The sequence below is a fragment of the Cyphellophora europaea genome, assembly GCF_000365145.1.
Source record: "Cyphellophora europaea CBS 101466 unplaced genomic scaffold supercont1.5, whole genome shotgun sequence".
In the NCBI taxonomy this organism is placed as follows: domain Eukaryota; kingdom Fungi; phylum Ascomycota; class Eurotiomycetes; order Chaetothyriales; family Cyphellophoraceae; genus Cyphellophora; species Cyphellophora europaea.
In genome coordinates, this window is record NW_008481811.1 from 1,842,914 (window position 1) to 1,866,271 (window position 23,358).

At 54.4% G+C, this 23,358-nt stretch overlaps 12 protein-coding genes across 12 annotated transcripts; 8 read left to right on the plus strand and 4 right to left on the minus strand.

Moving 5' to 3' along the window:
• Window positions 1-98: 98 nt before the first annotated feature.
• Window positions 99-926, minus strand: HMPREF1541_05984 (uncharacterized protein; the record flags this gene model as incomplete). The annotated part of the gene is made up of 1 exon (XM_008720321.1): window positions 99-926. One exon carries the CDS (start codon window positions 924-926, stop codon window positions 99-101), a length of 828 nt encoding a protein of 275 aa, XP_008718543.1.
• Window positions 927-1,391: 465 nt separating this feature from the next.
• On the minus strand, window positions 1,392-3,143 carry HMPREF1541_05985 (uncharacterized protein; the record flags this gene model as incomplete). Its single annotated transcript, XM_008720322.1, has 1 exon — window positions 1,392-3,143. One exon carries the CDS (start codon window positions 3,141-3,143, stop codon window positions 1,392-1,394), a length of 1,752 nt encoding a protein of 583 aa, XP_008718544.1.
• A 261-nt stretch (window positions 3,144-3,404) lies between these two features.
• Window positions 3,405-5,513, plus strand: HMPREF1541_05986 (uncharacterized protein; the record flags this gene model as incomplete). The annotated part of the gene is made up of 1 exon (XM_008720323.1): window positions 3,405-5,513. The coding sequence occupies one exon, from the start codon at window positions 3,405-3,407 to the stop codon at window positions 5,511-5,513; it is 2,109 nt and encodes a 702-aa protein (XP_008718545.1).
• A 594-nt stretch (window positions 5,514-6,107) lies between these two features.
• HMPREF1541_05987 (uncharacterized protein) lies at window positions 6,108-6,939 on the plus strand (the record flags this gene model as incomplete). The annotated part of the gene is made up of 3 exons (XM_008720324.1): window positions 6,108-6,133; window positions 6,179-6,238; window positions 6,288-6,939. 3 exons carry the CDS (start codon window positions 6,108-6,110, stop codon window positions 6,937-6,939), a joined length of 738 nt encoding a protein of 245 aa, XP_008718546.1.
• Window positions 6,940-7,350: 411 nt separating this feature from the next.
• On the minus strand, window positions 7,351-8,343 carry HMPREF1541_05988 (uncharacterized protein; the record flags this gene model as incomplete). The annotated part of the gene is made up of 1 exon (XM_008720325.1): window positions 7,351-8,343. The coding sequence occupies one exon, from the start codon at window positions 8,341-8,343 to the stop codon at window positions 7,351-7,353; it is 993 nt and encodes a 330-aa protein (XP_008718547.1).
• Window positions 8,344-9,614: 1,271 nt separating this feature from the next.
• Window positions 9,615-11,239, plus strand: HMPREF1541_05989 (uncharacterized protein; the record flags this gene model as incomplete). The annotated part of the gene is made up of 2 exons (XM_008720326.1): window positions 9,615-10,034; window positions 10,691-11,239. The coding sequence occupies 2 exons, from the start codon at window positions 9,615-9,617 to the stop codon at window positions 11,237-11,239; spliced, it is 969 nt and encodes a 322-aa protein (XP_008718548.1).
• A 165-nt stretch (window positions 11,240-11,404) lies between these two features.
• Window positions 11,405-12,757, plus strand: HMPREF1541_05990 (uncharacterized protein; the record flags this gene model as incomplete). Its single annotated transcript, XM_008720327.1, has 3 exons — window positions 11,405-11,533; window positions 11,594-11,838; window positions 11,950-12,757. The coding sequence occupies 3 exons, from the start codon at window positions 11,405-11,407 to the stop codon at window positions 12,755-12,757; spliced, it is 1,182 nt and encodes a 393-aa protein (XP_008718549.1).
• Window positions 12,758-13,168: 411 nt separating this feature from the next.
• Window positions 13,169-14,758, plus strand: HMPREF1541_05991 (uncharacterized protein; the record flags this gene model as incomplete). Its single annotated transcript, XM_008720328.1, has 1 exon — window positions 13,169-14,758. The coding sequence occupies one exon, from the start codon at window positions 13,169-13,171 to the stop codon at window positions 14,756-14,758; it is 1,590 nt and encodes a 529-aa protein (XP_008718550.1).
• A 497-nt stretch (window positions 14,759-15,255) lies between these two features.
• On the plus strand, window positions 15,256-16,379 carry HMPREF1541_05992 (uncharacterized protein; the record flags this gene model as incomplete). The annotated part of the gene is made up of 2 exons (XM_008720329.1): window positions 15,256-15,505; window positions 15,556-16,379. The coding sequence occupies 2 exons, from the start codon at window positions 15,256-15,258 to the stop codon at window positions 16,377-16,379; spliced, it is 1,074 nt and encodes a 357-aa protein (XP_008718551.1).
• A 742-nt stretch (window positions 16,380-17,121) lies between these two features.
• HMPREF1541_05993 (guanine deaminase) lies at window positions 17,122-18,522 on the plus strand (the record flags this gene model as incomplete). The annotated part of the gene is made up of 1 exon (XM_008720330.1): window positions 17,122-18,522. The coding sequence occupies one exon, from the start codon at window positions 17,122-17,124 to the stop codon at window positions 18,520-18,522; it is 1,401 nt and encodes a 466-aa protein (XP_008718552.1).
• A 940-nt stretch (window positions 18,523-19,462) lies between these two features.
• HMPREF1541_05994 (uncharacterized protein) lies at window positions 19,463-21,319 on the plus strand (the record flags this gene model as incomplete). The annotated part of the gene is made up of 6 exons (XM_008720331.1): window positions 19,463-19,598; window positions 19,654-19,717; window positions 19,766-20,350; window positions 20,400-20,540; window positions 20,591-20,892; window positions 20,985-21,319. 6 exons carry the CDS (start codon window positions 19,463-19,465, stop codon window positions 21,317-21,319), a joined length of 1,563 nt encoding a protein of 520 aa, XP_008718553.1.
• A 348-nt stretch (window positions 21,320-21,667) lies between these two features.
• HMPREF1541_05995 (uncharacterized protein) lies at window positions 21,668-23,194 on the minus strand (the record flags this gene model as incomplete). Its single annotated transcript, XM_008720332.1, has 3 exons — window positions 21,668-21,939; window positions 22,031-22,897; window positions 22,951-23,194. 3 exons carry the CDS (start codon window positions 23,192-23,194, stop codon window positions 21,668-21,670), a joined length of 1,383 nt encoding a protein of 460 aa, XP_008718554.1.
• Window positions 23,195-23,358: the final 164 nt, after the last annotated feature.

Genomic DNA, 23,358 nt, shown 5'->3' on the forward strand with positions numbered 1-23,358 from the left:
CACTCCGAGTAGACATGCTGAGTCTCTTTCCATCACCGAGTACAAAATTTCCGTCCTGACGCAAAACCGAGATTTGCCGACCCTGACACTTATGCCCTTCATCCCTGCTGTGCGAATCGCTGCTTCCTCGCCTCTGCCGCTGCCCGGTCCACTGAACTCAGAGCCGATCTCTTGTCCACACCTGTGGGCCGCGCCCCAGCGCTCCCCTCCCTCCGACTTCTGCCCCGGCCCCGGAAGCGCCCGCCACGGCCTCTCCTCAACAAGCCTGGATCGTCGTTTGCCGCCGCCTCTCCGTCTTTAGCAGGTCCTCTTCTCCGTCCCTTCGGCCCGTCGTTCGATAGTGCTCCATCAAGCTTGCCAATCGCCGTTTCGCTCTGCTCCACGCCAAAGCGCTTCGCACGCTCCAGCGCCTTGGTCTGTTCCGCGGACGGATCTTCAGCAGTGGCAGTCTCCGTGCTAGTGCCGAACCGTGCAGCGCGGGCTTTGCGTTTGGCCAGTTCGTCGTCTATGTTGGAGGTAGGTAGTTGGAGCGAGTAGCTTGCTGATGCCGCGAGGGTGGCATCTGTAGTGGATGCAGCATCACCAGCAGCGGGCTGCGCGACAGACTCAGTCACAGTCTCGGTGGTGTCTGCGGGTCCGGACTCCGGGGCAGTGGGCTTTTGCACAATAGTCTCGGGTGTTTGCTGGGGCGGCGCGGAGGTTACTGCAGGCGCAGGTGGAGCGGCTTCGGCTTCTGCAGGATATGTCAGTTGCGATGAAGGTGACGAGATACCAGAGCTATGAGTATGCGTACCGCTGGCCTCGGCAGCTTGGTCGGCTGCGCGCAAGCGCTCGATGAGCTCAGCCTTCTTGCCGGAGGTAGGCAGTTGGCGGGACTTGAGGATTTCTTGCAGCTTAGCCACAGTTTCGCGCGCGTAGTCGACCATCTTGAGACCGAAAGCGAGCCGATCAAAGGAGACGTTGCGTGATTAGTCCAATCCTTGAGGCGATTGCTGCGATTCGACGTGGAGACTCGGATGGATTTCTCATCAGTGGCTGGCGCGACTGCCTCTTTCTATGCGCGTCGCGACTCTGACGCAAACAAGAATTGCCAAGCCTTGGCATAAAGGAGCATATGGCAACGTTACGACCTTCTGGAATATGCAGACCAGTGCGATGGCGTGGTGTTTCTTCACATGTGGCGTCGAGGATGAGTCTAGCTGCGAGTTCGATCTCGCCTTCTCGCTGAGAAGTTGATATTGCTGCGATTGCACTCTAGATCTACAACTATACAGCTTCGAGCTGCACGTTGCCATGGCATGGCGCCCCATTCCTGTCCACCAGGACGGTGCGCGTGCGCTTGGGTACCACATCCTGACACCTGAGGACAATGCCGACCCGGCCTTTGACGTTCATGTCAACTCGTCGTCCTCCAGCTCACTGAATGCGCTGTCTTCTGAATCTCCCTCCGCAGTCAGCGAGCTCACCTCTCTCTTCTGCGAACCTTTCCCCTTCCCAAACATATCTCTGACACTCATTTGCCCCTTTTTCCTCTCTGTTGCCAGCTTTTTCTCCTCTTTCTGGATCTTCTTATCGTACAACAGCTGCTGTTTTGCTCTCTCCTCGCGTCCCTGTTCACTCAACTCTCGGTCCAAATTCTTGAACTCCTCGCTGTCCGCATCCATTCCGATCAGGCTCTCTAACAGCTTGATCTCTTTCGCCCAGACGCCCTTGTCATCTATAGTCTTCTTTCTCTTCGGATCGCTGGGATCAGGCCGCTCACACGGCGTCTCTAGAATTAGCGGCAACCCCTCGAAGCGTGGTTCGTTCATGACGTTGTGGAACGCGCGCAACCCTAAGAAACCAAGGCCAATGTTCTGGTGCAGGTCTCGATGGCTACTGAAGGGAGCTTTGGAATCATTGATGTGCAGAGCCTTGAGGTATTGCATGCCAACGTTGCGATCAAAATCCTCAAGGGTTGCCCTGAAGGCCTCAGGACTGCGTAGGTCGTAGCCTGCTGCAAAAGCATGGCACGTATCAATGCAGACACCAATGCGCGACTTGTACTCAGGTTTGATAAGTGCAATTACTGCCTGCAGGTCGGCAAATCGGCCACCAATGATAGACCCTCGTGCCGCCATGTTTTCAAGCAAAGGGATGACGGTCGATGTCTCGGACAGCGCACGATTCAGATTGGCGGCGAGTCGGCCAATGGCTTCGGGCATAGGCGCTTTGCCGGCAGCTCCTGGATGGAAGTTGTAATGCCGGATGCCCAAGGCTTCACAACGACGAAGGTCGTCAATGAAAGCATCGTAGGACTTCTTTTGCAGTTCGGGATTTTCGGTGGCGAGGTTGACGAGATAGCTTCCGTGAGGGACGATATGATTGAGGCCATCGTATTTGTGTGTGATGAGGTGCTGCTTGAACGCGTCGCGGTTAGTGTCTTGGAGTGAAGGATTGTCCCATTTCCGTTGCGACTTGAGAAAACAGGCAAAGCTGTTGCCACCTATGTGAATGGCGTTGGTGATTGCGTTTTCGACACCTTTAGCAATTGAAGTGTGTGCTCCTACGTACATCTTGAGATTGGCGGTGCGAATGGCGAGTGGCATGGCTTCAGCTTCGCGCTCCGCTTTAGTCTTGCGCTTGCGTTTAGTGCCACGTGCTTGATCTGCGTCCTCTTCTTCGTCTGCTGCGTCAGCAGATGCGTCTTGAGCTTGAGCAGTCGGCTCTTCTGTCGCCGTCGCCTTGCGAGCAGATTTTGGTGCTGCCGTTCGACCCTTCTTGACCGCTGGAGTTTTAACTGGAGTCTTCTTCCGAGCTTGCGCAGGATTCTTGGTCTTCGATAGCTGTTCCACCTTCGCCTTTTTGCGTGGCTTAGCGACAAGATCCTCGCCTTCACTCTCACCGAGTTCCGATAATGAGCTGCTTTGATCTGAATCGTGTTCTGGCGAATCCGACAGATCATCATCTGCGCCGGACACCTCTTCGACTGCTCTGGCCAGTGACTGAAATTCCTCCTTGAGCACAGGATGCCGATATTTGCTGCTCTCTTTGTTCTCGGCAGGAGCTTGCTGTCGACCGGACCCTGATTTTGAACGTGGCGAGGTGCGAACCGGCAAGGTCTCTGCTGGATCTGCGGCAGCTCTCAACGCTGCTCGTACCATTCTGAATATTAATCTATGCCATTGCCTGCATTAAGGGACGGTTGTTCAGTGTAGGCGCGTGGGAGTGGCCTTTCATGACGCGTACTGGACCTGTGCAACCCCTGCATCTGGTGGGTTAGGCGATCGCGGGGCGGCCGAAAAGCTTATTTCTAAGCATGCATTTAGGCAATGCCAGGCCCGAACTTCTGTTCTCCAACAACTCATCAATTGAATTCCATTTCCTATCTACTCAACGCGGTTGGGCGCCACTTAGCTTGCGCGATGGCCGATGAAGAGATACAAGATGCCGAGAGCCCTCGCCCAGACTCTGTCTCCAGTGACGACGATTCCGAGGATGAACAGGTCGAATTGCTGATCACTGGTCGTGAGAAGCGCAAAACTGCTGGCAATCGCTACAACCGCGACGCCGCACTTGAGGAAGCAGACGAGGGTCAAGATGAGGACGAGGTTGCTCTGCTCTTTGCAGACCAAGAGGGTTTGGAGGATGAAGAGTTCAAGAGCGACGACTCAGATGAGGATGTAATGTCCAGTTCGGATGATGATGATCAAGGGCCCAACGCTGGTGCTGAAGATCTTGAAGGAGAGAAAGAGATCGTAAAACAAGCAAAAGACGAGCGAGCAAGGAAGAGAAAGGCGGACCTGGCTTTGACCACCACCACTGGTTTACGAAAACGTCCTAAGATCGATCCTACCGTGCCCAAGACCGCCCCAAAGAAGCCATCGAAGAAGAAAGAGCGTGTAACTTGGCTACCTGACCCGGACAATGCCAATGCACGCAGTTCTCTGCGCAAGCAGACCATCGCCCACCGCGAACACACTCTTGCCAGACTGAAGGAGAGCGAAGCACAAAGCAAAAAGTACAAGGCACTGAAAGAAAAGCGCGACAAAGAAAAGGCCAAAGATGCACCAAAGGCCATGACCCAAGCCGATCGCCTGGCTGAAGCGGAACGGACAGAGCGACGTAATGCGAAGAGCTTGAACAGGTGGGAAGCCATGGAAAAGAAGAGGAATGAAGAGCAGGCTGCAAAGCTGGCCGCACTGAAAAACAGAAAGCTCGAGGGTCCCGTCATTAGCTGGCGCAGCGGCAAGGCCAAGTTCAGGGGTCCAAAGTATCCAGTACCCTTGCCAAAGTTGGACATCTTGATCGAGGAAGGCCCTAAGAAGCGTGGTCGAAAGTCCAAAGCGTACCACGAGCAAATGGCCAACATGAGAGAGGCAGCCGTACAAAATGTCACGTTGGGTCAGCCACCTCCTAGCCAGGCACCTGCACCGCAACTTCAGCAGCAACTACAGCTTCCGACAGGACCCCAATACGTACAGCACTCGCCACAAACATGGCTAGGGCCACCTCCGCCACCTTCGCAACCGACCCACTATTCTACGACTCAGCGAACTCCCTCAGATGCTTTCCCAGGCCAGCAACTGGCGCAATTTCCGTCACATCAACAGACGCCGCCACCACTACCAGCATTATTAACGGTGCCGGTAATGTCACCACAACCTCCGCAGCCCACCTCCTCGCCTTACCCATCAATGCCACCGGATGGTGAGCATCAGGCGGGAACTGGAAAGTCTGTCGCCGAGAAGCAGCCCGAAACACCTGTCCCAACGAACCCAGATAGGTCTTTTCTTGGTGGAATTCACGAATGCGCTACTATGCAGTCTGATGTCCCGGCTAAGAATAGAGCATCGGAGATACCATCGCCAAAGTTGGCCGAACCTCCAGCTAGTCGAGACGAAGAGACTCAGGCTTTCGATGTGTCTGCAGCTGGGCCTGCCAAATCTGAGCAACCCAAACCTATTGACATTCACATGGCTGATGCGAAGGACGCCTTGGAGCAACCAGCGCAAGTAGCACAACCGAGTCCCGCACAGATCAAGGAATTTCCCAACACGTCGCATGAGAAGCTACATCCGACGTTAGCTACGATTCCAGCGCCTTCTTCCGCGGAGGTGACACCCGTCCTGGAGTCTGGATCATCCCATCCCGTTGAAGGCGTCCCAGTGGCAACAGCACCGCCATCTCCTGAAGTCGAAATAGAAGAAGGATTCATGACTAGCAATCTGGTGACGCTAGAAGACTTTGATGATCTGTCGCCTGAAGCGAAGCAAGAATTCGGTGTCTTTTTTAACACGAGGAGGACGGCCAAACCCAGCCGGCACAGTACCACAATCTGCCCGATCACTCTCATGCCAGCACGATATCGAGACCCTTCTACCGGTATTGGGTATGCCAACCTGTATGCGTACAAGGTGCTGCAGGAGCTCAAAGAACATAAGTTTACCTGGAGCAGCATGCTGGGCTGTTACGTTGGGCGTGATGGCGCCCCGGTTGCTCGTGGATGCCCGGAAGGATTTCTAACAAAATGACACAGCCTAGTCGCGCCGTCATCTTCTATCGTGCAATAATGAACGGTCACAGAATCCTACTGGCAGCGGAGGGTTCTTTTTAGATGTGCTACGTAGAGCTTATGGAATCTCCTCGCGAGGTCCACAGCCCAGCCCATTGCGGATAGCCGGCCTCCGGCGATCTTTGTGGCGCTGATCGCCCTGTGCCTGGCGTTAATCCCAACTGGTTATAATTAGCTGTGGCTGTCCACGCCTACTCCCTACACCCTCCACCCCTGCTCCCTGGAACTGGGCCTTGTGGAACTTTGATAAGTCGGCATGGTGCTTTTGTTTGGGAATGCAAGCCACCCTTATCGCAGACAGCCCCGCGGCAAGTGCCTCTATGCACGTCAGTCTTGGTCTCAAAAGCCGCGACACCGCCTCTTTATGACTATTTTCCTCCTTTCAATAAATATTACCGCATTGCAAGCGGTCTCGTCTCTTACAGAGTACTCGTTACACTAGCATAGCATCGCTAGAGGGCTGCTCAACAGTTGTTTGAGTATAGACGTTTCGTCCTCGCAACTGTCCAGCGCCCGCCGCTTCATTGACTCATTTCTGACCACGCACGCGACCATGGCCGCAAGTTTCAATCAGTACTGGTGAGACCAACAAAATCCCATATGTGCTCCGACTGACTGCTTCAGCGCTATGTGCGAGAAGCAAATCATGACTCCAAGCAATTCCATCCTCTACTGCTCTCAAGCGTACGGTTCACATCCTCCCCTCAGCCGCACTTGCCTGACATGCACCTAGATGCCGTCGCAAAGACGATGCAAAGCCCCTCTCTGCGAGCATCCTCCCGCCAGTGGATGCCCGTCGCTCGACGCCAGGCTTCCATGGCCGCTCCCGTTCGAACTCTCCCAAGCCGTCGTTCAAGTCACCCCCGGTGTCCCCAACACCCACGATTCGGATACCTCCCGACAACCACACCCACAAGGCGGATCTAGACCCCACAGAATGGAAGCCAAAATTACGTGGCAGCCACGCGCGCGCCTCCGAAGCTTACAGCTACCTGGCCAAATTCCATGCTCGCATGAACCAGGAAAGCGAGTTCGAGCCTACCCGCGTGGAGCGCCCCGGCCACAAATTCTCGGCCAGCATGTATAATATCCCAACGCTGACCCCAAGCCTGGACAGTACTGCTACGACTGCGGCTTCTAGCTTCGATAGCTTCGACTACGACTTCAATACCCGCCCACTCCAGGCTCGTCAGAACCCAATGTACGCGCTCAGCACCTGCATTCGAAGTGATGACCTAGTCACACCACATGTGCCGCCCCCGCCCGTTCCTTTGGGTGAGCCTTTGAGCACTAACGATGCGTTGTGGGAGAAGAAGGTGGTTATGAAGCGCGTTGGTGCTGAGCATGAAGGATTGGGAAAGCTAATCCAAGGGAAAGCTGTATGATCGTTCAGCAGCCTCCTAGGAGATCTCACAGAGACAACCTTTCTGGAAGGGAGAACGCACTGCCACGTGTCTTCATCTTGCAGCAGCAGCATCATCAGCTGTGTGGTCGGAACTGCCCGTCGTTAAAGCAGGTAAAGGAATATGTCGCTCATTCAGGAATCAACCATTGTTAAAACATTGCGGATCTCTACGCACTAATTTCCCTTGTGCCCGGACTGCGACTGGCGGATCTCTCGAACGTCTCGCTTTTCAAGTCCCGACTGTTGTGATAATCTGGCTTGCTTCCAACGCAGTACTGACTGCGAGGTTATCGTGCGTTTGCTATTCGTTACACAGACACACGGGCTAGCCGCGAGGAGAAAATTGCAGGCATTCGTTCTTTCTCACACGTGCGGCTACACACAACACCCGCTATTCGACGACAGTATCGACAACGACAGCACGGTGATCACTCACCCTCCCGTCGCTCCCATCTTCAAATGTGTTCGGCGTCACCGCGTACCCTTGCACGCCGCCTTTTCTGCTGCCATCAGACGAATTTGGCACAAAGAGGAAATCAATCCTTGTGGGACCCTCATCCACATCGCCCTCGCCATCAAAGCCGGTGTACGTGTTTTCCTCTCCCCATACCATGTCGTTACTCACCACCATCCTTGCATCGACCAATCCGCTCTCTTTACTAGCAAGAATCTCGTACGCTTCATCACTCTGGGGCGAATTAAGATCCCCACCTACAACCCAGTAATCTGGCTCATACCTCTGCTTCAACTCGGCTAAAATGCTCAACAACAGCTTCGCGCTCTCCCGCCTTGCCACGACGCCCTGGTCATCGAAGTGCGTATTCAAGAAGAGAACCCTCCTGCCACGCCTCACACCATGACCCTCCTCTCCCTCTTCATCCTCCTCCCCGATCCCCCTCCCATCCCCCTTTCGAGCATCCAGCACCACCGCCGTCGCCACCCTCACGCTTGCCGCATCCCACCCCCGCTTCCCCACACTCCCATCCTCATTCAACCACCGCGTCCCCCACCCCACCAGCTTCCACGCCTCCCTCCGGAACCACACTCCCTCGTACTCACCCGCCTGCTTGCCGTCATCGCGGCCCACGCCTAGTCCCTCCCAGCTGCGACCCAGGGCAGTTGATACGTCGCGGAACTGCTCGTGCAGGACTTCCTGCAAGAAGATGACCGTATGTGCAGGTGAGAAGCGCGGGCGCGTTAAATGCAGGAGCTGGCGCGCGAGGAGCTGCCGGCGGGTGGGGTTCCAGGGTGGCTCGGTGGGGAAGCGCTGGAAGGGGTTCGCGGCGTAGCGGATATTGTGGGAGATGATGCGGAGGGGGAGGGGTTGGTGGTGTGGAGATGTGATGGCTGTGGCGGGCGGCTGTTGGTCTGGCTTGAGCTGCATTGTAGCTGGGGAGATATGTGACTTCGGGGTGTTGTTAAGTGAAAGGACATCTGGGTGCGTGGACTGACGTTGATGCAAGAATGGAGTCAAGCCTCGGCCCGGACTTGGCAGGTACAAGCTTTCCACGTCCGGCTCACCTTATCCTCGTCTTTCGTCCACCTTTTCGACTGAGTAACGAAGATGGCTGAGCAGTGAGCCTCGCACATGTCGTACGACTCTGACCTGGACTTGCGTGGTCATCCCGCATCGCCAACGTGTTCTCTCCATATATGGCCGGTTCGTTCCTGGAAAAGGATATCTGTGCCGAGGACTCCGACCCTTGTGTACGAAGACTACATCTGTCCCACCTCGTCTTGACTAAGTCATCGTGATTGAGCAGGGCGCAAAAAGACATGAGAATATCTACGTGAGTCAGCACAGGAGGCACTATCAGTATCTGCCCAAAGATGCTTCACCTGACACCTGTCGAATTTGCTTGCGAGTGCGATAAGGACGCTTTGCCCTCTGACTCACTGACGGGGTTGCCCGGTACGAAGAGGTCGACATCATGCTTGCGTGATAGCTCTTCAATCCTTGGCGATACGTGACGCCTGGCCTCCCATTTGCATGAAGCCCTCCACCAAGGCGTTCGGACTCGCAAGCCAGTATTTACCCAGCTATCCACTGCTGTTGGATGTTCGGACATCGTTAAAGAGTTCTGCCAAGTTGATCGCCTTCAAAATCTAGGCGGAGAAGTCTCGGAAGCTTGTGAGACGATCCATAGAACCACGTGGTCGCTTTCGCAATCCAGGACGGTAGGACTGAGGTAGGGCATGGTGTTTTGGAGGGGCATCGCGTTCGCTGCTCACCTCGATATCGATAAAAAGATGGACTCGGGCATTCGGAAGCGAAGATTTCAATCTCTTGAGACTCAAGCTTGTATAGATCGCCTTCGTGGGCGCGAGGGCGAAGTACGACCACTCCGCGCTACAGTGCAAGTCGCAGGATGTCGCGTTGTCTCAAAACAATGTCTTGACTGCCAACCTTCTAGAATTCGTCGATGCGTCGCCCTCGCGCACCACACGTGAGAAGGACCTCGTGAGGTCCCAAGCATACGCTCCTGCGGCACGAATATCGCACGAATGGCGGAGGACAAGCCTCTATGGGAGGGCATACTCATCAGTCCAGCAGCCGACCCAGACCAATCAGTCGCAACTTGGCGCGAGAAATGGTTGGTTTATACCCTTCATGATTTCAAATGAAGCGACGGAGCTCAAACCTCCTCCGTCAAGATGTCCAATGTGTGGATTGCAGACTACGTCAAGTCCCGGCTTAGACAGCCAATTTTCACGGGGTTGTGGATATGGGTGCGGACATCGGGTCGCGCAAGCAAGCTTTGGAGCAGTGTTCAACTACTCAGAGCAGCGTCCTGGCTGAGTCAAGGTGATACGGCCGACTTCCAGTTCTTCTTGGAAATCTTGGGTGCCAGTGCCCAGCAGTACTCCGTGGGAGGATTCTTCAATATCATGATTCCCTGTCTCAGCAACTTCAACGCCGGAACTCGCGACCTGGTGTTGGCATTGGTCGCCACACAGCGCAGCCTGTTGGCTCCCAGAGGCTCGAGCCACTCTTCAGCCAATATCCACGCACTCGAGCGCTTCAACAAGGCCCTCAAGCATCTCCCCCAACGGTCCGCTACCACTCCATCAGAGGTACTACAGGCATCCTGCATTCTGCTTAGCATGCTGGTACAATCTGCGACTCGATCCAAAAGCTGCTGCAACTAGCATTCGCGTGGCTGAGGGCTTGTGTCACATGGATAGAGACACGAGGCTTAGATGTCGCGTCGAGTCAGCACGGAACGCAACTGACCCATAGGCCGTGAGAAACTATCGACACTCCACGTTTGCTACAATAGTGGCCGGGACCATAGCAAAGTGTCTCTTGGAACCCTCGGTCGATCGCGTCGCGCTGACTGCAGAATGACGTCTCCTTTCAGCTCGACTTACCTTCAGCACATGAGGTTTGTGGTATCCATTCAGAGACATTCACGACTTATCAAGTAGTCTGGAGGCACTTGCTCCGACCTACCACCACCTGATGGCAGCAAACCTGGCGTATCATGCACATATCGCTCAGGGTTGAGCACTCGCACAAAGCTTACTCGCCCGAGTTGACCAGATAGCCAAAACATTAGACGAAGCAACAGGTCAAGATGAAAGCATGGCCACCGCCATTGGCACGCTCTGGTACTGGCAACGCGACTACCTTATCGGCCTGCACTGTCAGGTTCTCTCGAATTCCGAGATGTCTTGGGACGCATACACGCCTGACTTTGCCGCGCTAGTCGTATGGAAATCTCTCACAGGGAGGATCGCAAGGACTCTCTCCCTTTGTATTTCGACCAACCGCAATGATCATTCAACCTTTATGGTTCACCGCCGTCCACTGTCGGACCCCCGACACTCGAAGGCGGGCGATTGCCACTCTGCTGAAACATCACCGCAACGAGGTCGGTCTGGATAGCTGGTTCGCCGATTATGTGGCCAGGGAGCTCATGTACCTGGAAGAAGGAAGTCAAGTCGTCCACGATGCTTCAGACGTTCTGGAACGCGATCGAATCCTCTTGCGGGGCTTTGAATACGTGGATGACCAACTTTACCTGTGCTATATGTATGCCGCAAAGGTCGGGCTGCCTGGAGACATCGCTCTGCAGCGACACGCGCTCTCGATCCCTCAGGATCCTCACGGTACGGTGCAGTTGAGGAAACCGAATCGGGACGTTGAGCATTTGTACAGGGTGTTGGTATTGGAAGCGCAAGCGACGCCTCTGGTGGCGCCGAGAGGGTATCTCGTACCAATTTACTGCGATGGAGAGTTTGTCGATATTGTAGTACCGACAGACCAGGACGCTTGACCAGAATAGTGTTCAACCAGGTCTGAATTGACCGACTCACGAATAGACTGGATGGTGTCATTTCACCACTGCCCAGACTTCATCGGTCATTAGAAATGATATCTACATCACGCAACCAACCATTCTACTCGTTCACCTACACCTTCGGAATCCATCTATACAAGGATGCGGCTCCTACACACCTCCACACTAACATTCAATGAGTTCTTCTCCAGCGACACTCCCGTCTACGCAATCCTCTCACACCGATGGAACGCCGCGCCCTCCTCGGAAACCAGCTACCAGGAGTTCCTCGTTGCCCGCCAGGAATTTCCGGATGCAAGCTCCGTCGGCGGCGATGCCTTCAGGGAGCAGTACCGCAACGCGCACGCCACGCATCCAGGCCTCTGGAAGATCGTGCAGGCGTGCGCGCTCGCACGGGTCGATGTCATCAAATGGATCTGGATCGATACCTGCTGTATAGACAAGAGCAGCAGCGCCGAGCTCAGCGAGGCCATCAACAGTATGTTCGGTTGGTACCGGGAGAGCTTCTTCTGCTATGCTTTCCTGAACGACGTGTCGCCGGTAGCGCCAAATGAGAGCGTGGCCAAGAGCGCGTGGTGAGTCTTTTGCCGCTACCACTTTTTTGCAGTACGGCCTGATCAATCGGCCCGTGTGTTTGCCTCTCACCTAATTCCCGCTTTGCTGACGGTGCCGCCACGTCGGTGTAGGCACACCCGCGGATGGACGTTACAGGAGCTGCTGGCGCCCCAGCATATGGCGTTTTATGACGCCGAGTGGACGCGCATCGGCTCTCGCCGGGAATTGGCAGGAGAGATCGCCGCGGCCACGGGCATCGATGCAAGTTACCTCATACACGGCCCTTATTATGACAGCAGTGATGATCGCGAGCCATTCCAGGACGTGTGCGTTGCCACCAAGATGAGTTGGTTGGCTCGCCGGCAGACCAGTCGGGTGGAAGATATGGCGTACTGCATGCTGGGCATCTTCGGCGTGAACATGCCGCTGCTATATGGTGAGGGTACGAAGGCATTCATGCGGCTACAGCTAGAAGTGCTGCGTAAGAGTGACGATGAGAGTCTATTTGCATGGTGTTATCATGAGGGGTATGATGTAGAAAAGCGTGGTGGGATGCTCGCGCCGTGGCCTTGGGCTTTCGAAGAGAGCCGGAATGTGAGGCGCTATAGCGAAGGGCGGCACGAAGCAAGCAGATTGCCGTATGCTATGACGAACAAGGGTCTGGAGTTTCGGGTGCTAGTGGAGCAGTGGGCAGGGGAAGCAGATGAGGTCGAGGGGTCGGTGGTAGAGGTAGGTTTGAACTGCTTTTTGCAGTCAAAGAACGGGCCCAACTCAGTCTGGATCACCTTGATGAGGGAGCGAAAGGCATGGGCGAGGGTGGAAAGGGAGACGATCAAGGCGAGGCCGCATCTGTATACTGCTGTGAGGAGGATGGGCAGTGTACCTTACGGAGCCGAGACCCGGACTGTCACTTTTTATGTGCGGCAGCCCGGCCTGTAACGTTTTCCATTTCCAAAGATTGATCGTGTGTTCATTTGATTGAGATTCCGAGGTATAGTCCGGAAAATACTACGAGTGGGAAGTACTACTGAGTAGGATTAGCGTGGTAGAGCTGCTCGCGTAGCCTGGCTAACTTGGATTAGTCTACCTCTACTCTAATAGGTAGTATGCGGGTGCCTACAAGGCATCCCAAACTCCCCGCCTCAAACTTCCTTCAACCCCCGCAGCTGGAGGCATCGTTGGCTAAAATAAATAGCCGCCGGCTTCTAGAAAATATCATGATTGAACCACAGCGGGGTACGTGGTAACCCTAAAGCTTCACCCCGCACATTCTACCGATAGGCGAGATCGAATGTAGATATAGCTCGGAGGTTTTCTCTGGTTCTTCTGAGGTATGTGAAAGACAGCGCGATGAAGAACATCTGGATCTTGGCAGCAATACAGCTATGCGTGGCGTCAGCAAATGCATCGCTTGAGCAAACATGCATGTCCTTCGACCCCACAGAGTACTTGACCAATACGACGCTTCGCCTGCACGAGTATATCCGTGCCAACACCACCATCTCACTTCCGGGCATGGATGCATCCTGCAGCCGATCCAAGCAGCTAATACCCACCGATGTCTGTCGAGTAGCTCTCACCGTGCCCACGAGCAACCGCTCCTCCTTCATTATGGAGCTCTTCTTGCCCGATGAAGCTACCTGGACCGGCCGTCTCCTTGGCACTGGCAATGGAGGTATCGATGGCTGCATCAAGTATGAGGATATTGCGTATAGCCTTAACCACGGTTTCGCGGTCACAGGTACCAACAACGGCCACAACGGGACTGGAGGAAAGGATTTTTTGGGTAATTCGGACGTTATACTGGACTTCTCTTGGAGGGCGCTGCACATGGCCGCTGAAGCTGGGAAGACACTAGTCGAGGCGTTTTACGGCAAGCCTCACGATCAGAGCTACTATCTCGGCTGCTCCGGTGGCGGTAGGCAGGGGATACAAGCCGCAGGTTTGTTTCCGGAGGACTATGATGGGATATTGGTCGGTGCCCCGGCGCTCAACTTCAACTATATGTCGGCATGGCGTGCCAGATTCTTCGTCCTCACGGGTGCAGCGAACAGCTCGGGTTTCATCGACGCGGCAACGTGGGAAGGTCTCATTCACGACGAGGTCCTGAGGCAGTGTGATGACCTGGACGGTGCGAGTGACGGCATACTGGCCGACCCAAATTTGTGTGTAGCGGTGTTTCGACCAGAGGCACTGCTGTGTGGCACCATGAATGCAACCAACTGCTTGACGATTCATCAAGTCGAAACTGTCAGGCAGGTATTTAGTCCACTGTATGGTGTCACTGGGCAGCTGATCTACCCACCATTGGCCCCTGGCGCGGAAGTTGATGCCACAGATCGTCTGTTATCCGGCTCACCCTTCCCATACTCGGTCGATTGGTACCGCTACGCCGTATACAATGACTCGAGCTGGGATCCTGCGTCATGGACAATCAATGACATCGCTCCTGCAGACGAGATCAATCCGGGCAACGCACGTACCTGGCCATCCAACCTTTCCCCGCTCCGCGATGCCGGAACCAAGCTACTCATCTACCACGGTGGTGCGGATCAGCAGATCACGGGCTTCGATACTGAGAGATGGTATAACTACCTGTCGACGCAGATGGATGCGACGAGCGAGGAGCTGGATGATTTTCTGCGCTTCTTCAGGGTACCTGGCATGGGCCATTGTGGTGACGGCATTGGTGCATGGCAGATCGGCCAGAATGGTGCCGGTGCGAACGGGACGCTTTACGATGCGGAGCACAACGTTCTGGCAGCGCTAGTCAACTGGGTGGAAGAGGGCAAAGCGCCCGAGGCAGTCCTCGGGACTAAATTCAATAACGATAGCGCGGCCGAAGGTGTGGCTCTGACACGGTGGCACTGCCGGTATCCTCTCCGCAGTACCTATCTAGGAGGCGATGCAGCGCTGGCCACGAGTTGGACTTGTAGGTAGTACATGTCCATGGGTGAGCGCAATACAAACCTATGTAGTCAGATGTCACTGATGCATCGGATCTCACACGAGTCCAGCATTGGACTACTCGCGCGACCGTGTAGAGGACATATAGTAACCACGGTAGTGCATGAATTGATCTGCCGGGTGTAACTAGGATCTACATCTCGCTTAGTCCGGGCCGCTGCCAACAAACCAATCCTATACACTTAAAGAGATCGCGATGACGATTGATCACCAACTGTCATTGCCATCGTCATGCGAGTCGTACGGACCTCTTTTCCGCAATGTCAAGAAACCAGGAACTTACGCTCGCTCGCCGTGATGCCGCGACCGCGCCACCAGCTTCGCTGCAACATCGATCACAGCAGGGAAACACGCGATATTTCCCGACCATTCGACAAACCCGGACTCTTTCATCATTTTCATTATATTCTGCAGTATCTGTGTCTTCCCACGAGCGTTTCCGCACTCCCGTCATTCGATAAGTGTTGGCCATGTCAGGAGAGGATGACCCCTTTGTCTCCTTTGGACGATGCTATTTCGACGACAGTGGCGACGAGGCCCCAGACCGATTTATACCCTGCGGAAATGTCAACTTTGGCAATGTGACGTGCTGCGAAAGCCAAGACATGTGTCTGTCTTCGAACGCCTGCTACAATGGCCAGTACGGCATGACTTATGTCGCTGGTTGCACGGACGATAGCTATTCGGATGATTCGTGTCCGCCCAAGGGCAACTACGCCGGTAAGTTTTGTGATCTTACATAAAGGCACACGTATGACTGACATGGCCAGGCGATGCGTGGATGGGCGTCACCTACTGCAATGGGACCTCGAATGAATGGGTCGGCTGTGAGGACAACAGAGGCTCCGGAACAGTAACAACTACTAATCCCTGTTGGTGTCCTGAGACCTCTCGAACGGCTGCCTTCAGCGGGGCTTCATCACTTGACAATGTCGTCAGTCTTGGAAGGGCGACCCTAGAGAGCGTAGATTGGCAAGGCGGCTTTGCCCCATCTACGGAATCGAGGGATGGCGGGCAACCTTCAGCCAGCTCTGGCAGCGGTGCTAGCAGTGGCTCAAGACCTGCCAGTACTTCAGCCGGAACTACAACACGATCCACCACGGTCGATGGGACACCAACTATGACCACAGCTGTAGTCTCCACAACGATAGGCTCTTCAGCCGATGATGCAACTGACGGCGAGAGTAGTGGACTCGGTACTGGGGCAAAGGCTGGAATAGGCGTTGGCGCAGGCTTAGGATTCGTCGCCGCTGTCGCCCTCCTAGTCTTCGCCCTGATGCGATGGGGCAAGCGTGGGAAACCTTCCCCAAAAGCCGCATCGGAGTCAGACGAATACCGCCCTACTCCAAGACAAACAACGGCCCTCTACAGTCAGCCCCCAGATCCACAAGCGGCGTTTTTAGGTCATAAGACAGAGCTTGACGCAGTGGGCACCACGACAACAGCGTCCACACCATCGCCACGGCGCGACGAGTTTAACAGGCCTAGATCGGAAGTCGAAGGTAGTCCGGCTAAGGGAGCGGATGGCCGGCCACTCAAGGATGGAGGCTGGGAGATGCCCGGGCAAATGGGTACGATTCATGAGATGCCATAATGCTTCACTGTCTCGCAGAGTCTAAGAAAGTCCTGGTTCCTATCTGGTACCATTAATCATTTGCGTGGAATGCTTGAAACAAAGACCACATCCAGGAAGCAAGGCTTCGGCCCCCGGAGCCCACTTGCTGAGATGTTGATTGCTTTTTTCTTTGTAACTTTGGATCTCGAAAGACCACTGTACAGTCGTTGATCCACTAGCACTGTGTAGCACGTCAGTGCCTCTGTCTAGCATGGATTGGCATCTACACTAAAATCAGCTGCATCGGAGTACGGCGTTCATCTACATGGACGCCAGCTACCTGTACGACGAGACATAAATATTTTTATAGTCCAGGGTCGGACCACAAGCAGCAAAGTCTCATTGGCGAGCTCCGACAGCTGCTCTCTGCAGTATAGGTGTACACATGTCTCTATCAGCTTGAATATGCTACTCTAGTGACTACATATCGATAACTATAACCTCCTCTCTAAAGCTGACGGCTTTATCACGGGATATGCCAAGCCTTCATTCACTGCAGTGCCTGCAGGCTGGCGCCTCATTTGCATCCAGTGCGGGTACGCCAAGAACTGTTGCTCAACTCTGCTGCGACCTCAGCTGTATTATGAATCTGACACTTAACCTGGCAGTTGCCCACCGACGAGTACACTATCCGGAGGAACGGAGATAGTTACGGGGCACGGTCGCCGACTCACGATCATCAATCGTGTAGCTCGTTGAGACAAGGGCACGGGCTAACAAGATGTCCGGTGACCAAGGCTTCCACGGAACGCTGATACATTCTCCGTCACCAGAAGCAATCACAATACTCGAGGACACCCTTATCATCGTCAGCGATAGGGGTGTCATTACCCGTTGCGACGCCAACATCTCCCGCGACACCCTTGACCGGCACCTCGCCCAATATGCCCCTCATATCCAATCAACGGCCGTCAAACGCCTCCCAACCTACTCTTTCCTCACTCCAGGCTTTGTAGATACGCACAATCACGCTCCTCAGTACCCACAGCGTGGTCTCGGTCAAGGCCTACACATCCTCGATTGGCTCTCTCAGCTTACCTTCCCGAACGAAGCCAAGTTCGCTTCACCAACCTATGCACATCGCATGTACTCTCGCGCCATTGACACTTTCTTGCAGCAAGGCACCACCACAGCTTCTTACTATGGCAGCCTGCATGGAGAAGCCACCAAGATCCTCGCAACGCTGTGTCACGCCAAGGGCCAACGCGCACTGGTAGGCAAGTGCAACATGAACCGGAACTCACCAGCATATTACAGTGATGCTTCAGCCACGGAGTCTCTGACGGTAACGGAAGACTTCTTATCACATGTCCATGCGCTCGATCCTGGAGGTGATCTCGTGCGGCCGATACTCACGCCTCGCTTCGCTATCTCCTGTACAGATGACCTACTTACCGGCCTTGGCCATCTTGCGGAAGCGAATCCAGACTTGCCAATCCAGACTCACTTCAACGAAGCTCAGCAAGAGATTGATGCAACTTTGTCGTTGTTTCCTGCTTCTAATGAGGCAGATCTGTACGATCACTTCCGCCTGCTGACTCCGCGGACCATCCTCGCGCACTGCACTATTATGGACACAGAACACGAGTATGATGTGCTCAAGGGCCGGGGATGCGGTGTAGCGCACTGCCCTATAGCGAATACCACTATCGGAGGCGGCTTTATGGCTGCACCGATCCGTCGCTTCCTTGATCGAGGCATCAATGTCGGTCTTGGCACGGACTCGGGCGGTGGTTTTAGTAGCAGCATCCTGGACGCGATACGGCAGGCGATCGTCGTGTCGAATGCACGTGAAGCCCAAAGCGATGGGAATGAGAAATCGCTGAGTCTGGATGAAGTGTTCTATCTGGCAACTCTAGGGGGCGCCAAGGTATGTGGGCTAGGTGAGAAGATCGGCAGCTTCGAAGTGGGGAAAGAGCTTGATGCTATGATCGTGAGACCGAACTTAGTGCTCGGCGAGGACTCGGAAGGCAAAGAACAAGTGCTGAGAGACGATGATGGGGTCATGACCCCGGTCGAGGTCGGAGATGATATCAGAACGGTGTGGGAGAAATGGTTAGTCAGTGGCAATGACAAGAACATTGCCGAGGTGTACGTGAAGGGTCGTCGGGTAAAAGGGTAGAATGCCAAAGATACTACTACAGCGTCCCTGCATCATTCTATATATACCACACAGTGCCAGAGCGGTCCCCAGCGAACGATCGAGCAAGCGTGCCATAACCTTGGGTAGCGATATGCTACATGGTCCCACCCATTTGCGCTAACGGACACACCACGAGTCATCAGGCTTTAACTATTGCTGCCAAGTGAGCTCTCGCGTGCTTGTATCCACCAGGATTGCTCGAGACGTTCACCCTTAAGAATATAAGAAACCAAGAAAAACGGCGGGCCAGCAAATAGTGGCTCCAGATCGTATGCTGTCTCGGCTTAGACATGCCTGAATCTTACTGCGAGACAGGACCCATGCAGCGGAGCTCTCGCTTTTACTTTAATTGCGACAAATCCACCACACAAAGGCAGGTATGAATGGGACAGATACGTTGAACTGTTGGGCCTTCAGAAGAGCAATATGGCGTCGTTCTCCGGCGTATCCGCCAGACTGATAAAGGTGGACAGTTACTAAACATCTATTGTGAAGATAAAGCGATAAGTAGCTTTCTTTGTGCCTCGGCGATAGTCATCTCCCATGCACGCATCTGGCGTTTCAATACCGCGGGGACATAGGCCAGAACATATCTGTTCCGGGCCGCCCTTCGGCTTTGAGCGGGAAACACCACGATACAGGCGCTGAGAGCCGAAAGTGTGAGCCGGATAGCGGCGCAGAGTGGAGACTCTCCCCGCAGGTCCACCTACCGCCAGCGATATCTGTATTGCAAAGCTTGATACCAAGCAGCCGCCCCTTTCTCTAGATATTTCCCCAGCCTGTCGCTAGGGCTAGACCATTCCAACCGTCAGTCGTAGAGGGTATATACCGGGCACGCGACCCGTATCATTATTCTCATCACCAACTCCTTCCGCAATCTCACACCTTTGAGCCGTTCGGAACCACCAAATTTTTTAAGATGTCAGTAGAAGGTCACCGAACCTCGCAATCAACCCCAGCGGAAGGTACCGACTCGATCGGTAGCAAGAAAGAGCCCATGACCGAGTTGCACGCGGTGTCGACCGTCGACAAGGGCGATGTGATCGAGGTCTCAGGTAGGTCCGGTGCTTTTCTTTTTGGCAGGCACCGTTCTAATGGCATGATGCACAGACTACACCGCGGAGCAGTACGCGAAAATCAGATGGAAGGTCGACCGTCATGTGATGCCCTTACTGTAAGCACTCGACTCCGCTGAACCGTGCTCGCAGCTAACAGGCGCCAGATTTTTCATCGATGGTATCCAGATCGTCGACAAGAATGCGTTGAGCATTCAAGCCCTCTTCGGGCTGCGTCAAGACACGGGCCTCGTCGGACAGCAGTACCAGTGGCTAACCACCATATTCTACCTCACATATCTGCTCGGCCAGTTCCCGTCTGTGTACATCATGCAGAGGTGGAAATTGGGCATGTCACTGTCAACCTACATGTTCTGTTGGGGCACGGTCCTCATCTGCATCAGTGCGAGTCAGAACTTTGCCACTCTGATGGCACTACGAGCGCTACAAGGCTTCTTCGAATGTCCGGTCAAGCCTGGTTTCCTGCTGCTGACGGGCGCCTGGTATCGAACTGATGAGCATTCCAGCCGCTCCATCATCTGGCAGTCATCGGAAGGTCTGATGGCTATCATTTGCAACTTGATCCTCTATGGAATCGCACAGCACGCTGAGAAGCACTCCGGAATCGATGCGTGGCGGACAGTCTCGCTCTTTCTGGGTTCGCTCACCATCGTCGGCTCGATTTGGAGTTTCTACAGCTTGGGTTCTCCTCATGAAGTGCGCTGGCTGAACGCGGATGAGAAGCGCATTGCGTAAGTTCTTTGGCACTATGAAGACTTGGTTGATCTGACGGCTGAACAGCACTGCACGAGTCATCCAGAACGGCGCCGGTCAGGACACCACAGGAAAACGCTGGGACTGGGCTCAGGTTTTCGAGGCTTTGAGAGATCCGCAGTTCTACTTCTCCTTCTTCAACACTCTGCTCGCCAATATCCCCAATGGGTAAGACATCGCTATGAAAATTGACATTCCGTCGCTAACCAACCCTACAGAGGTATCACAACCTTCAGCTTCCTCATGTACCAGACTTTTGGATTCAGCTCGTATGAGTCCATGCTCTGGGGTCTCCCTCGTCTTGCCGTCTACGTCATCGTCTTCATTCTGGTGGCCTTGTACACTCAGAAATTCCAGAACCAGCGACTGTACATCATGATTCTCTGCTGCCTTTTACCCTTCGTTGGCATGCTTGTCATGTCGTTGCTGCCAAACATCCCCGAGTACAAATGGATCAAATGGGCCATGTTCATGCTCACGGTTGTCTTCTCTCTGTCGATCTTCCTGGCCTGGAGCTTGAGTAAGTCTACCCGCAAGCACCATCTATGTTTCACCCCTTCCCCTTTCGCCTCATGTTTGTGTCTTCGATCAGGTCCTAACATTCCAACACAGTGCCCTCCAACATCCTCGGCAAGACCAAATACTCTTTCACCTCCGCCTCCACGCTGATTGCATACTGTGTGGGCAACATGGTCGGCTCGCAGGTCTTCCGCACCAAGGACGCACCCCGCTACGTTGTCGGCACTGTCGTCTGCTCCGTCTGCTTCGGTCTACAGGCTCTTCTCATCCTGTGCTGGCGATTCTACTACATGTATGAGAACAAGCGCCGTGACCGCCTCATGGCTGAGCAGGGTATCTCCAAGGAGGACCAGGAGCGTCTGGCGAAAGAGCTGGGTGAGCAGGGGAAGACGGATAGGGAGAATATCTACATCCGTTATGCAATGTAAGGAGATGGGCGAGGGTATCTTCTGCGGCAAATGTTCTAGGGAGGATAGTGCGTGATGATTGATGTTCCTGTTGCGTGCTGTACGACACATGACCAACTCCTTTGGCTAATGCTGTGGGTACGCATCTGCTGTTTGATAGCGCAATCTGAATGTTTCTGACAGTGACATTTGTGGGTTCTCCTAGGTCTTGAAAAGTCTGGCTTAGTACCCGCAGGCTTTTGAGTGTCACCGGCTTTATCGAAGACTATACGGTCTCATTTAGTTTACTGCATGACACCCTGGATACCGGCAAGATGCAGCAGCATTGAAGACAAATTTCCAACTGAGAGCACCACGAGTTGTACGGATTTATAATTTGCTGCGAAGTTCTGGTTCCCGCGCCCCATCCGTGCCCAGGATATCATTCCTCGTGCTCGCCAAACGCTCTTCCGTAGCCTTGAAAAGCGACGGAATATTCGTTTCTTCGAACGACTTTCCCTCCCGCAGCATCTGCACCACGCCCTTGGCCGACAGCAGAATCAACGGCATGCCGTGCCCGGAGAAACCTGCGAGCATGCTTTGACCGGGCTTCCCTGGCACGTCGCCGACGTGGGGCATGAAGTCGGAGCTCCAGCCCATGACTGTGAATTGTTAGTAGGTAAGATCGGGCAGGGAGGCGAGACCTGTAAAGCCAGAGGGAAATGGCGGAGAGGGGGGAATGAAGGTACTCACTTCCTGTCCAGACTTTGTCGGTATAAGCGCCACTACTCTCCCACCCAGCGAAGGTCCGCTGCATCAAGCCATCGAAATATGACTTCGCCGGCTCGATCAGCTTGCTGTCATCGGTGACGTTGTACCAGTGGGACCGATCGGACCAAAAGTTGGGTTTGGCGCCGCCCACAATGATGCTGCCGTCTGCTCGTGGGATGAGGTAGTCGAAGATACCTGGCCCGTGCCGGATGCTGTACGTGTAGGGCAAAAAGGGTGGCGTTCGACCTTCCGGAACCACAATTCGGCTGCAGATACCACGTACTGGGATGATGTGGTTTCTGAACTGTGGTGCGAGGTCGCGCGTGAAGCCGTTGGTGGCGAACAGGATCTTCTTTGCTGCGATCGTGCCTCGTTCGGTAGTTACGAGCCATCTGCCGTTTGGCTGCGGTGACTCGGAGATGTGGGTAACGGGCGTGTTGGTCTGCAGATTGGCTCCCTTGGACACCGCGCCTTGGAGCAGGTGCATGATCATCTTATAGGGCCAGATATGCCCGGCGGTGAAGGTGAAGCAAGATTTAGCGCCTTTGACTCCGGAAAGCCTCTCTGCATCCTTCGCTTTCGCATGATACACGTCGGTGACGTCTATCTCGCCTTCTTTGACCAGCTCCGCAAAGGCGTCATCGGTCTCTTTCGCAAGGCCAGGGTCAATGGTGGCATCACATGCCCGGGTGAGCACAAAATCACAGTCGATTTTCTCCTTCTCAACGAGTGCTTTCATAGCATGGACTTGCGAAGCTTCGAAGCGCGCTACTTCCGCTGCCTTCTTGACGCCGAACTTTTTGACATGTCCAGCGAGCTGAAAGTAGACGTCTGGTTTCAAATGGCCGCCTATTCTCGGAGCTTAGGATTACTTATGGCAACATCGGACCGTGGAGGCTTACCATTCCGGGCTGACGCGCCTGAGCACGCCTCTCGCGCTTCAAGTATCACGACCGAAGGCGGTGTTGGGTTGTCTTCGAAGATGTAGTGCGCTAGCGCCGCGCCCGCGAACCCTGCACCGATGATGGCGATGTCGCATTCCTGTGGTAATGTTGGCGTACTCCGATGGGAATCCAACGGATGCAGGTCTGTTCGCCAGAACGGCAGCGTAGAGTTGGGCACAGGCCCACTGCGATGATCGGTCATGTTTGCAATGTGTTTCCAAGTATCAATCGTAGGCAACGGTACATTCTCGATATCTAGTAATTGGTGAAGCGGCCTCGACTGTAGTAGGGTTTTGGCCTAGCGCGCGGCTGTGGAGGCTGGAACATGCCTGAAAGGTGCTGAGCGGCTTTCTGCGAACGATCGTA